General features: G+C 38.1%; 1 protein-coding gene across 2 annotated transcripts in view; it reads left to right on the forward strand.

Annotated features, from left to right (window-relative positions):
* Window positions 1-12070, forward strand: part of syt14a (synaptotagmin XIVa) — a 146499-nt gene that overhangs the window by 9017 nt on the left and 125412 nt on the right. For both annotated transcript variants that reach the window (XM_060830879.1, XM_060830880.1), the window contains exon 2: window positions 11628-11849. In XM_060830879.1, coding sequence (XP_060686862.1) covers window positions 11628-11849 — 222 coding nt within the window. The remainder of the gene's footprint in view (window positions 1-11627; window positions 11850-12070) is intronic.

The raw sequence follows: 12070 nt of genomic DNA on the forward strand, positions 1-12070 counted from the left end.
GGGTCCTCTACTTTTTGTCATTTACATAAATGATTTAGATGTGTGCATAAGAGGTATAGTTAGTAAGTTTGCAGATGACACCAAAATTGGAGGTGTAGTGGACAGCAAAAAGGGTTACCTCAGATTACAACAGGATCTGGACCAGATGGGCCAATGGGCTAAGAAGTGGCAGATGGAGTTTAATTCAGATAAATGTGAGGTGCTGCATTCTGGAAAGCAAATCTTAGCAGGGCTTATACACTTAACGGTAAGGTCCTAGGGAGTGTTGCTGAACAAAGAGACCTTGGAGTGCAGGTTCATAGCTCCTTGAAAGTGGAGTCGCAGGTAGATAGCAAAGTGAAGAAAGCGTTTGGTATGCTTTTTATTGGTCAGAATATTGAGTACAGGAGTTGGGAGGTCATATTGTGGCTGTAGCGGACATTGATTAGGCCACTGTTGGAATATTGCATCTGTCATAAAGATGTTGTGAAACTTGAAAGAGTTCAGAAAAGATTTACAAGGATGTTGCCAGGGTTGGAGGATTTGAGCTATAGGGAGAGGCTGAACACACTGGGGCTGTTTTCCCTGGAGCGTGGATGCTGAGGGGTGACCTTATAGAGGCTTAGAAAATTGAGGGGCATGAATAGGGTAAATAGGCAAAGATTTTTCCCTGGGGTATGGAAGTCCAGAACGAGAGAGCATAGGTTTAGGGTGAGAGGGGAAAGATATAAAAGAGACCTATGGGGCAACTTTTTCACACAGAGGGTGGTACGTGTATGGAATGAGATGCCAGAGAAAGTGGTGGAGGCTGGTACAATTGCAACATTTAAGGGGCATTTGGATGGGTATATGAATAGGAAGGGTTTGGAGGGATATGAGCCGGGTGCTGACAGGTGGGACTAAATTAGGTTGGGATATCTGGTCGGCATGGATGGGTTGGACATCTCTATGCCTCTGTGATAATATATTGGCAAGGATGGAATATTGTTTAATGGACAAGCAGTGGAAAGTGGTAAGGAGCAGACAACTTTCAAACTGCCAGACTATAACTGATGGAATGCAACAAGGATCATTGCAGTGGCCTCAACAATTTAGAGTATATAAATAATATAGACAAAGAAGTATAGAGTAATGGATAGAATTGTTGCTGATAACAAAATTTGGTGGGGCTGTAAGAAGTGAGGAGAATATTGTGGCTGTAAAGAGACATAGATAAGTCAACCCAGTCAACAACAAAGTGGCAAATGGAGTTCAATTTGGGAAAATGTGAAAATATTCACTTTGATAATAAGAATAGAGAAATATAACTTTTTTTAATAGGCATGAAACTTTTAAATTTTTATATTCAGAGAGACTTTGGTGTACCCCAATGAGGAGCAGTAACTTAGCACTCAAGTACAACAAATAATTAAGAGGTGAATAGCATGGTGACCAGTATTGTTCAGGGATTTAAATGCGAAAATAAAGAAGACAATGATAAAGGATTTCTTGACACCACAGCTGAAATGTTGAGTATGATTCATATCTAACATAAGATAAACTTGCTTTGAAGTTGGCTCAATGAATGTTCATTAGAATGATTCTGGAGATGAAAGGTTTGATTCTATGATGAAAGGTTGAGTAAATTGGACTTACTGTCTATAATTAGGAGAATGAGAGGAGATCTCATTGAAACATATAAGTTTCTGAAGCGTCTTGACCAGGTAGACACTGAAAAGTAGTTTCCCTGGTTTGACAATCTTGAACAATAGGGTACAGTCTCAGGATAAAGGCTCGATTGTTTGAGATGGGGAGAAATTTTTTACTCAGAGGATCATGACTCTTTGGAATTATCTATTTCAGAGGTTGGTTGATTCTCCATCCCTGAATATATTGAAGGCTGGGATAGATTTAGATAACTCCAGTACAGATAGTGAGCAGGGAAGTGAATGAGGTAAAAGATTAGTCATATTGTATTGAATGGAGCAGGTTGGAGGAGCTGCGTGATCTAAACCTCCTTCTTTTTGTACCTTCTAATGGAAAACCCATTTTATAAATTACAAGTATCTGCAAAATACCTATTGTACCTATAGGTGGCAATGTTAGAGATTTATATAATATTTAGTGCAAAGGCTTCTACTATGTTTTAACATTGAAACTCCCTTCACAGCTTTATTGACCAAGTATAGATTTTACACAGAACAATTGTTATCTTTTGCCAATCTGTTCTTTTTGATGAGAATAATTATGATTTAAAACACCATTTCCTGATCATTCCAGAACAAAAATTGCTTATGCCAATTATTGAAATAACATTTTCTGTTATCAAATGAAATGGTATATAATGTGTTGTAATATTCTTCTTTGGTTGGTGTGTTTTTTGTTACTGTATCACTGGATCAGTGGTGGAGGAATGGCTAAATACAATACACACGGATAAAAGAACTAGACTGTGAGAGGAGACGCATTGGAAACTTTTCTAATATTGATATTAGAATATGAAATTTTTTCACAATTGTTTAATTTTTGCATTATATTATAAATGTATATAGTTACATATTCAATTTGAGCAGAAACTAAATTAGGATGATTGGTTTGTAGCTGATGGCTGCTCTTAACAGTTTGACATCTTTTGGATATAAATGGAATGATTGAATTGGACAGTCCTATGTGAGCTCTTAATTTACAATTAGTAGTTTTCATAATAAGCAGCTATTTGAATCTGTCTGAATTTGATTTAATCAACACTTAGTGGTGAGAAAGATGGTTTTTCGTGCTATGTGGAAATATGTACTGAATATGTGGCCTGTTATATGCAATAATTATGTGGATTTGTTTTCCTAATATTTTGCTTTTGTGCCCCTGATATTATAAACCATAATCTTGCTAGAAAGGTAGGAAAATTATCTGGATCAGAAAGTTTGTGAATATGTCTGGTCCTCCCCGAAGCTTGCTGCTCATCTCCTCATAGTTCACTCTTTCAGTCCAACCAGGCTATCATCATTTTGACTTTTCCTTCTCAAGTGAATCAACACCGGTTTCAGGAAGAGTATTTTGATTTTCCTCCAGTATTCTATAACCTCCTGATCTGAACATTGACTTCAACCGTTGCAACTTCAGTGGTCTGTCCCATTTTTCTTTCAGTTTTATGAGCTCATGTTCTTGTGTTTTGCTCATGTTTGTCCTCTTAAGTTTTTTCTTAGCCATTGAAATGTATTTGAATATCCTCCAGCAATCTTCAGTCCTTTCTGGTTTGTTTTAAGAAGATAATTCACTGGTTAATAAATACATTTATTGACATAATTATACTTTAACATATTTTCTGTTTTTTTAGCCTTGTTCCTATTTAAATCTCACTAAAGGGTACATCTATCTTGCCTTTCAAATTCTGATGAAGAATTTTAACTCAAATGTAACCTTTCTCTTTTCAGATGTCTCTGCATATCTATAATTGTGTTTATATTTCAGACATATTGGTTTTTGAAGTTCCTTTAGTCTACTAGCACTATTTGTGATAAACTTTTACAGGGATTTAAAAAACTTTTGAGATGATTCCCTCAACATTTTTCACTCTCTTCTGTGGAAAATATTTGCCTGTTTTCCCCATTCCATCAGATAATATTGGTGTTCTATCTTGTAATTTATGTTTCGAACAAAATTCATTTTCATTAAAGGCAACCCGGAGAAGGGTGAAATTTGATACAGAGAAGGTTCATATAAATCTGCTTGCGCAGGTGACCACTCACGTAGAGACTGCAGGAGAAGATGAGGACTGCAGATGCTGGAGATCAGAGTCACGAGTGTGGTGGTGGAAAAGCACAGCAGGTCAGGCAGCATCCGAGAAGTAAGGGAATCGATGTTTCTGGCATAAGCTCTTCGTCAGGAATTCATGATGAAGTGCTTATGCCAGAAACGTTGACTCTCCCGTTCCTCGGCTGCTACCTGACCTGCTCTGCTTTTTCCGGCACCACACTCAGAGACTGTCTAATGTTAGTCCTTAATTGCAATGGGCAAATGTCACAGTTATTATTTGTAATTCATTTAACAATGTCTAGTTCAAGTAATAATTCACCAAGAAAACACTGTAGTACTTAAGCAATCAATTTCTTTTTATTTTTCCTTTCCTTAATGTTTTTGTTTTTAGAAGCATTATTTTTTCAAAGGTGTTTTTCTAACCTCTGAGCTTGAGTCAATTACAGAGAGTAAGTTAAGCACATTACTGTTTGAATGTCATTCTCAAATTAACGATGCCATTTCAGTCTTTAAATTTTTAAAGATACTGTCATTTGTCATTAATAACTAGTAATCATTTTTTTAAATGGCAATAGAGCTGCATGAGTTAGAACAGAAACAAAGCTACTGAATATGAATATTAAATAATCACTAATATCACTCATGTCATTTTCTCAAATTACACTATAAAATTTAATTCTTTCATTCCTAGTTATCATTTAAGAGTTGAAATGGCAAGCACTATTTAATCTTGACAGGAGGCAGAGGGTTTTCGAGAAGAAACAAAAGTTGTTTTTAAATTGTAAAAGTTGATGTAAAGTTCTGTTACAATGTGATAAATAATAGATTATGAATACAGTAGCAAAGTAAATAACTACATCCTGTTGTCATAACTATATATACACACGTGTATATATGGAATGCATGTTGTATTTTGATGCAAGGATTTTGACTGATAACGTTACTCCAGTAGCAAATAGAATACCATTATGGATGTAAGTTTGCTTGCTGAGCTTGAAGGTTTGTTATCAGATGTTTCGTTACCATACTAGGTAACATCATCAGTGAGCCTTCGGATGAAGCACTGCTTTTTATGGCCTGCTTTTTATTTATGTGTTATTATAATATTATTTTATAATATTATTTATTCACATAAATAAAAAGCGGATCATACCACCAGTGCTTCATTTGGATGCTCACTAATGTTCTTACCTAGTATGGTGATGAAACGTCTGAAAATGAACTTTCTAGCTCAGCGAGCAAACCTACATCCAGAATCTTAACACAAGCTACAAATCTTCTCAAACCTCGCTACAAGTATTACTTTAATTCTAGAATACTATATACATTAAGAAAATGTTAGGTGACATTATTTGACATAATAAATAAAGTACAATTTATGTGTGATGTTTGATATCATAGACATTTTAAGGGAAAAATATGAAACTCAGGCTTTATATTGGTATTCATACTATGTTCTTCCAATGACCATGTACAATTTGCCCTGTCATGGACTCTGACCAACAAAAGTAATATCTTAAGGAATGACCAATGCTGAAACTTTTCAAAATCTTTAAGGTAACCTAGAGAAATTAAGAGCATCGTTCTAACATTACAACCAGTATTATTCAGCCATGAATGGCTATTTCCAGGGATTTTGTGGGCAATTTTAACCTTACATGACTTGTGGAAATCTGACCTTCCTAATTATACTTGGGGCTGGATTTTACATTAAGAAATTGAGATCATTTTCTTCTCAAATGTAAAATCTATTTTGATGATGTTAGGTCACTAACCCAATTACATCACACCAATTAGAATCCCTACAGTGTGAAAACAGGCCCTTTGGCCCAACTAGTGCACACCGACCCTCCGAAGAGTAACCCACTAGACCCATTCCTCTACATTTACCCCTGACTAATAATCTACACTATGGGCAATTTAGCATATCCAATTCTCCTAAACTGCACATCTTTGGATTGTGGGAGGAAACCCACGTAGACACTGGGAGAATGTGCAAACTCCACACAGACAGTCGTCCGAGGCCAGAATCAAACTCTGATCCCTGGCGCTGTGAGGCAGCAGTGGTAACCACTGAGCTACCATGCTGCCCTTAATCTCTGCTAATATAGTGAGTGTTGAAATCAGCAACACATCCACTTGTTTTTAATTCATTTTTTCTTTATAAACCAGAAGTGCTATCACATGCTACCAAATGGCTTTTTTCTCCATCAAATCACCTGTGGCAATTATCACATATTAACAAGCACCATTAAATCATCCATATTTCTATTTGTTCAATGTACATGCAGAACATACTAAGGAAAATGCAATAACACCAAATGTGAGGGAAAGGGAGGGAGAAGTCTAAGTCAAATTTGAGTTGGAAAGGGAAATAAAACACCCAATCCTCTGCAGTGCCCACCTTCCTATCATGGACACTGTGTTCTCCCTTTACAACGACATCCAGGTTCAAATGTAGCAACAAAAGAGAGTTAGGCAGTCATCAACTATGACTCCTCCCCCATGTTTTAATGGCCAACTTGGCCATGACCAGGATCTGACCCAGAGACTTGCCTATATCCCTCCTGGCCAGAGATCAGGAGTGTGGGGCTGAAGTGCAATATAAAGTACAACAAAGGATTTTTCAAATAACTAAAAACGGATGCACTTGCCCTCAGTTGATATATATCCATAGACTCCCCAGCAACTCAAAATAAACAGTTGGGCTGGGAGTCCATTAATCTATGTTTACTTTGGACCTCTGCATTCACCACCCTCCATTCCAGGTCCTCTCCAATGGGGATCCCTGCCACCCAGCAGTAAACCCACTGTTTTTTTTTCAACTGAAAACTTTTATGCTTGTTAACAAATCAATAGGCCTAGCTAATGGTTACAGTGCAAAATATATACATAGGACTGAGAGGAAGTAAAATGATAGTCACCAAACAGGTCCATAATTGAACATATACGTGAGATGGTGCTGTGCAGTTTGCTCTTTTTGGAACCTCACTCATGGCCACGATCATGCACAATCTGGTCTTCCAGAGAAGGGAAGTCTTGGTGAAGCAGGGGGTGAGCCATACCAGTCAGCTGCACACCCAGCATGCAGAATGTTTTAATGCCTGAGAGATGTGAAATTCTCTAACAATGCTAAGCACTATTGTCATACCTCCTGAGGTAATGCACTAGAAATTGAGCCCAAGAGTCATTACATCTGTAAAACCACGATTAAAGCATCCAAGCGCCTGATTTTTCCTAACAGTATAATTCAGGTTACTATCATTAGTAAGAGTCACTGTTGCATTCAAACAGTTTTAACCAATGGCAAAAAAGAAATACGAATGACTAATTTATAACTAAATAACTTAAACTTCATCCCTTTTAGAAAATACCCATATACACATAAACAGATACACAAATAGACATGACAAGACACGAACATTACAGGTAGGAACAGAACACAAAATGTCACTGGAGCCCAGTTCTGGCACCAGTCCAGATTACAGGCATCGATGAGACATTTTCCTTTGGTTCCCTTCTGATTCCTTTCAGCTGTTTGTTGAGGACACGATGTTGGTGGACACACTGAATCTCAATCTTTCATTCACTGAAGATTTTTTTTCTCTTTTTCCTTTCGCAAAGCGAGTTTGCTGAGAGAGAGAAAGAGAGACCAGCTGCTTGGAATTTTCCTTCCTTTTTCCACTTGCAAAAGGGAGAAAGTGATATAGAAAGATGTGCTTTTTCTTTCAGAGGCTGAATGTTTTGGCTGCAATGACCAAACACAGAGCTATAGCCATCCGTCAAGGAACCAGTCAAGAAGCTATTACTATGCTGAGCACTCCAGAACACAGACATCTCGGCCTAGTTGAAAAATTAATCAAAAGTCTGTCATTGGGAAAAACTGTCCTGAACACATACCTATAAAGCCAAGGTGTCTAACATCCTACCACACTGCTTGATGAGGCAACATTGTAGGCACAACTCACAACAAGTTCAAGTAACTATGTTTTTAAAAGCTGCAACATCTTCTTCCATGGTCCCTTGGTTTAAAACAGTAAGTTTTCCCATTTTGTACTTCACCGTCCAAAAATGAAAGTAATCTTTACACTATTAGCTCTGTATCATCTGTTTATCTGTAACATCTTGGCTGCATTTATCTTTCCTCATATTTCACATACATGACCTTTGCAGCTTCTGCTAGGGAAACGGGCAGGTGAGTCGGTTGTTAATGTAGACATACTAAACGAGGCTAATCAGAGGGACGCACATGAATACCTCGCTCCCCCCACACCCCACCCCCACCCCCACACCCCCCCCCCCCCCCCCCCATACTGAAATCATGTTTTCAAATATGTGACCAACATATCCTATATGCATGGGCTGCAATTCTTAATGATCCTAGCACATTCACAGGTGTTTTAGTTCATAAGCTTCTTCACCATACTCACCTCCCCCTCCCCCAGCACCATTACCTCTCAATCCAAGAATCTCAAAGTGCAAGGAGGAGGAGTTGCATTTCTGCTTCATGTTGCCTTGTGCACTTGCTAAGACAATAGGCAGGTCCACAGTTGACATATATATCCCTGCACCTTTACATAGCAAGTGAAATTATGATACATCATGTTTGAATAACCAGAAATTCTGTCTGTGAAGTTCCAGCCAAGCCTACTAGCAGAGTAGCACATCCAATAGAGTAAAGCCCATGGCAAGCCAAAGTTTTGAACTGGCAATTCTGGATTAGCTGAACACATACAAGATGGTGCTGGCAAATTCTGAAGAAGGGTCACTGGACTTGAAATATAAGCTCTTACTCACTGCTACTGAGTCAAGAAATTGTCAAGAAATTTCACAACCCTCTGACTCTAAATTCTGTTCTAAAGACTACTAATTATCGTGCACTTCCTGCCAACCCTTTTCAGAGTACCTTTAAACAAGTGACTATAACTGGTTCATAACATGTCCCTTCTTACCTCCAACCTTTCCTATCCTGGAGATCCAATTGGGCAAACTGGTCAAACTTCCCTTCCTAATTTGCTGACTTTCTGCCAGTCACACATTAATTGATGTTTGATTCATTTATTGTGACTTGCATCTTGTTACAAAATACAGTGAAAAGTGTTGCATAGTATTGCTACTCCTTGGTGCCATCTTAAAACACAGAACATAGAAGATAATGGTAGAAAAATGAAGAAATAGAGAAAAAGTATCCAACTTTACAGTGCTCCTTTGTTAAGTGATCTCTCATGAGCCATGGGCCTCATGGCCAGGAATGAGTCTCCTTCACCGCATTGTTTCTGCTGGAACAAAAGTCACTAATCTTCGGTGTCATCTCGCCTCCACCAGTGCCCTAGCCACTGAGTCCTCGATGGACCTTGCCAGTGCAGATGCTGCTGGATACTTTACCAGCCCAAACTTGATTCCGTCTTCGCCATGAGTTTGCTTCAGGCCCACCTTACCAATGTATCCATTGCTGATGGCACCAGGTCTCGTAATGAGCCCAAATCTGCCTCCTTGAATCTGCACTGGACACAGATGCTGTCAGGAACCCAAACTCTCCTCCACCGCAGCAGCCATGAGTTGGCGCTAGGACTGCCTCAACAATGCAGATGCCACCAGAAACCCAAACTCGCTCCTGCTGCTGCTGCCACGAGTTGGTGCTGCTGGGCCTATTCGAGTCTGCAGTGCTGGGCCTACTTGCCGCATGTCATTGCCGCTACCAAGCTCTTAACCAAGAGGTAAGTAAAATAAAATAAAAGGAAAAAAAGAGAGGAAAAAGAAAAAGAAGAAATGAAAAGAAAAGCAGATGGAGTTGATGAGCCCAGACTCAGAAGCCCTACTCCACCACCATGTTACTGAACGCAATCATTGGCTGCAGGATGCTTTACTTGACATCTTTAACAGGTTTGGGTCAGAGTGAAATGCAAACTTTCTAACTGGACTCATGTTCACTACTGAGAAGTGTAAAATTCACCCCTAGATTTGCATCCTGCTTAATATTACTCACCTTTGGCTTCATTGAAGAACAAAATTATGTACAGTGCAGGACTAATGTTGAACCAAGGCAAATTGCCTATCCTGTTTCAGGGTTCTCAGCACCACAGGAGGCTTATTATTTTCTAAAGCCATTGTTCATTGCTGACTGCACTTACCAGTATAATCTGCAATTTAGTTCCATTTATACATTTTTTGAAAGATGTCATTTCCCAAACCTTCAATTTTGTTTAATAACTGTTTCTCCCAATTAAATATTTTATTGGGTGCAGTATTTTCCACTTTCAATTTGTAACGGTACTCAGGGTGTAATATCTTTGCTAATTTTACTGAAAATAAAATTCACTAGATTATGCCTGTTTTTGATTTTTTAGTAAAAATAGGACTTAATCCTCTTAAAGAAGCTTGTTTATAATTCAGTGACATATACTCTGCTGATCATTGAAGGAAAATTTACATGCTTTAATGTTTAATATGTAAATAATAAATTATATTGATAATGGGTTTTTGATTGTTCATTGTTGGTTAACTTCACAGAATCTTGAGGCTAATTCTCAATTTAATTTTTTGATGATGTGATACTGGTGAAGAATTTTCCCTGCTGAATGCGAGTATTATCATTTCATGCATTAGCTGGCTGTGAATTTTTATCTGTGTGGAGAGAAAATCATTAACAGTTCACCTGTAATTTTCTGATGTTTATTAGCAGTGGCCACGGTTCTCTGTTACTAGTTCAATGATTACAGTTCTGAACAATACTGTTCAGCATTCACCAGCGCATTGAGTGAAGTCCTGCATATATGTTTAATGATAATTTTGAGTCTAGAGGAATGAACGAAACAACATTTCTTTTAACCGTTTCTGGGCAGCATGTTTAGGGAAGTTATTTAATAAAATAAAAAGAGGAAATGCTGGACCCTATCAGCAGGTTAGACAAAATCTCCAAGGAGACAGTTGTCATTTCAAGTTAGTGGTCTTTCACCAGAATCATTCACAATGGAACACAAGATGAGAAGTTTAAGTTTAAGGCACTGGAGACCAGGAGCTAGCTTAGGTTAGTGACATAAGGGTAGTCAGTGAGCAGGATTAGAAAATAGGCAGAAATGTTTTGAATGAATTCACATCTTACAAAACATGATTTATGGGAGGTTGGTCAAGGGAAAGTTGGATCCGTTGCTTCTGGAAGTGAAAAAGGCATGAATGAAGGTTTCAACAGCTGATGGCCCTAAGTAGGGATAAAGGCAGACAATATTATGAATATGGAAACAAGTAATCTTTGTAATGTAAAGAATGTGGGAGCAGAAACTCAACTTGTGCCATCATATAGTGAAGATGAGTACAGTCAGCTACAATTAAGATTGTGGCTGAGAAGAAAATAGAATCAATGCCAAGAGTTTACAGAATGGATTGGTTGAAGACAACAGCTTTAGTATTCCCAATCTTTAACTAGTTGAAGTTGGAATTTGTTCAGAACAAAAGGTCAGAACAGCAGATTGATAACACTGAAGCAGTGGACCAGACTAGAAAAATGAGTGAGAGCTAGAGCAGAATATGTAATGTAAAGCCATGTCTTTGGATGTTGTAAGCAAGGATCAGGTGGGATCTCTCATAACTTCAGCCATTTTTCCAGTGTTTCCATAGGTTCATTTGCTGAAGTTCTATCAAACAAGCGAGGAACCATATCATAATTCACTGCCAATATATCTATTCATAAGCATCCTAGACCTTAACCAAAGTCACAAATATGATTATTGTTATTAGTGTCTGAAGTGTTTCTTACATGATCTAATCAAATCTGTTTAAAACGTATCTTGAGAAAGAGTGGGATAACACCTTGAGACATTAAATAACAAATATCATACCAAGGTGGCTTTTTCATGTTCAGTATTCTGGTGTGTCTGGGATTGGTGTCTGATGCTTACTGTCATTATTGTGTTGACCAGATAACAGCTATGGTGATGGAGACCACCATGGTTCCTCATCAGACAGTGAAGATGAGGTGCTTGGCAAGTACCATGAGGCTTTGTCCAAAACACAGATCGCCTCTGGTGCAGCATCAGACAGCAGACACCATCAGAAAGGGTACTTGTGGGAATCCAGACTCAAATATAGTCCTCTGTCAGCTGAATATGATGGATACAGCAGTGAGGCATCTGCAGATGAAGGTAAGATAATTCGCTTGATTTCACAGCTCCGGATAAAACTAAAGATATTGCAGATGTTGAGATCATCTGTGTTGAGGGCAATTTTTTAGTCATGTTCAACCACTTTTGGAACACTTATGGCTACATTAAAAAATACTTATTATGCGTTTCAGTAGTCTGATTATTTGCCCATTGTGATTATTTTATTACAATTCACTTCTTCTCTATGAAAAAAAAGACAA

The sequence above is a fragment of the Hemiscyllium ocellatum genome, chromosome 10 (assembly GCF_020745735.1).
Source record: "Hemiscyllium ocellatum isolate sHemOce1 chromosome 10, sHemOce1.pat.X.cur, whole genome shotgun sequence".
Classification (NCBI taxonomy): Eukaryota; Metazoa; Chordata; class Chondrichthyes; order Orectolobiformes; family Hemiscylliidae; genus Hemiscyllium; species Hemiscyllium ocellatum.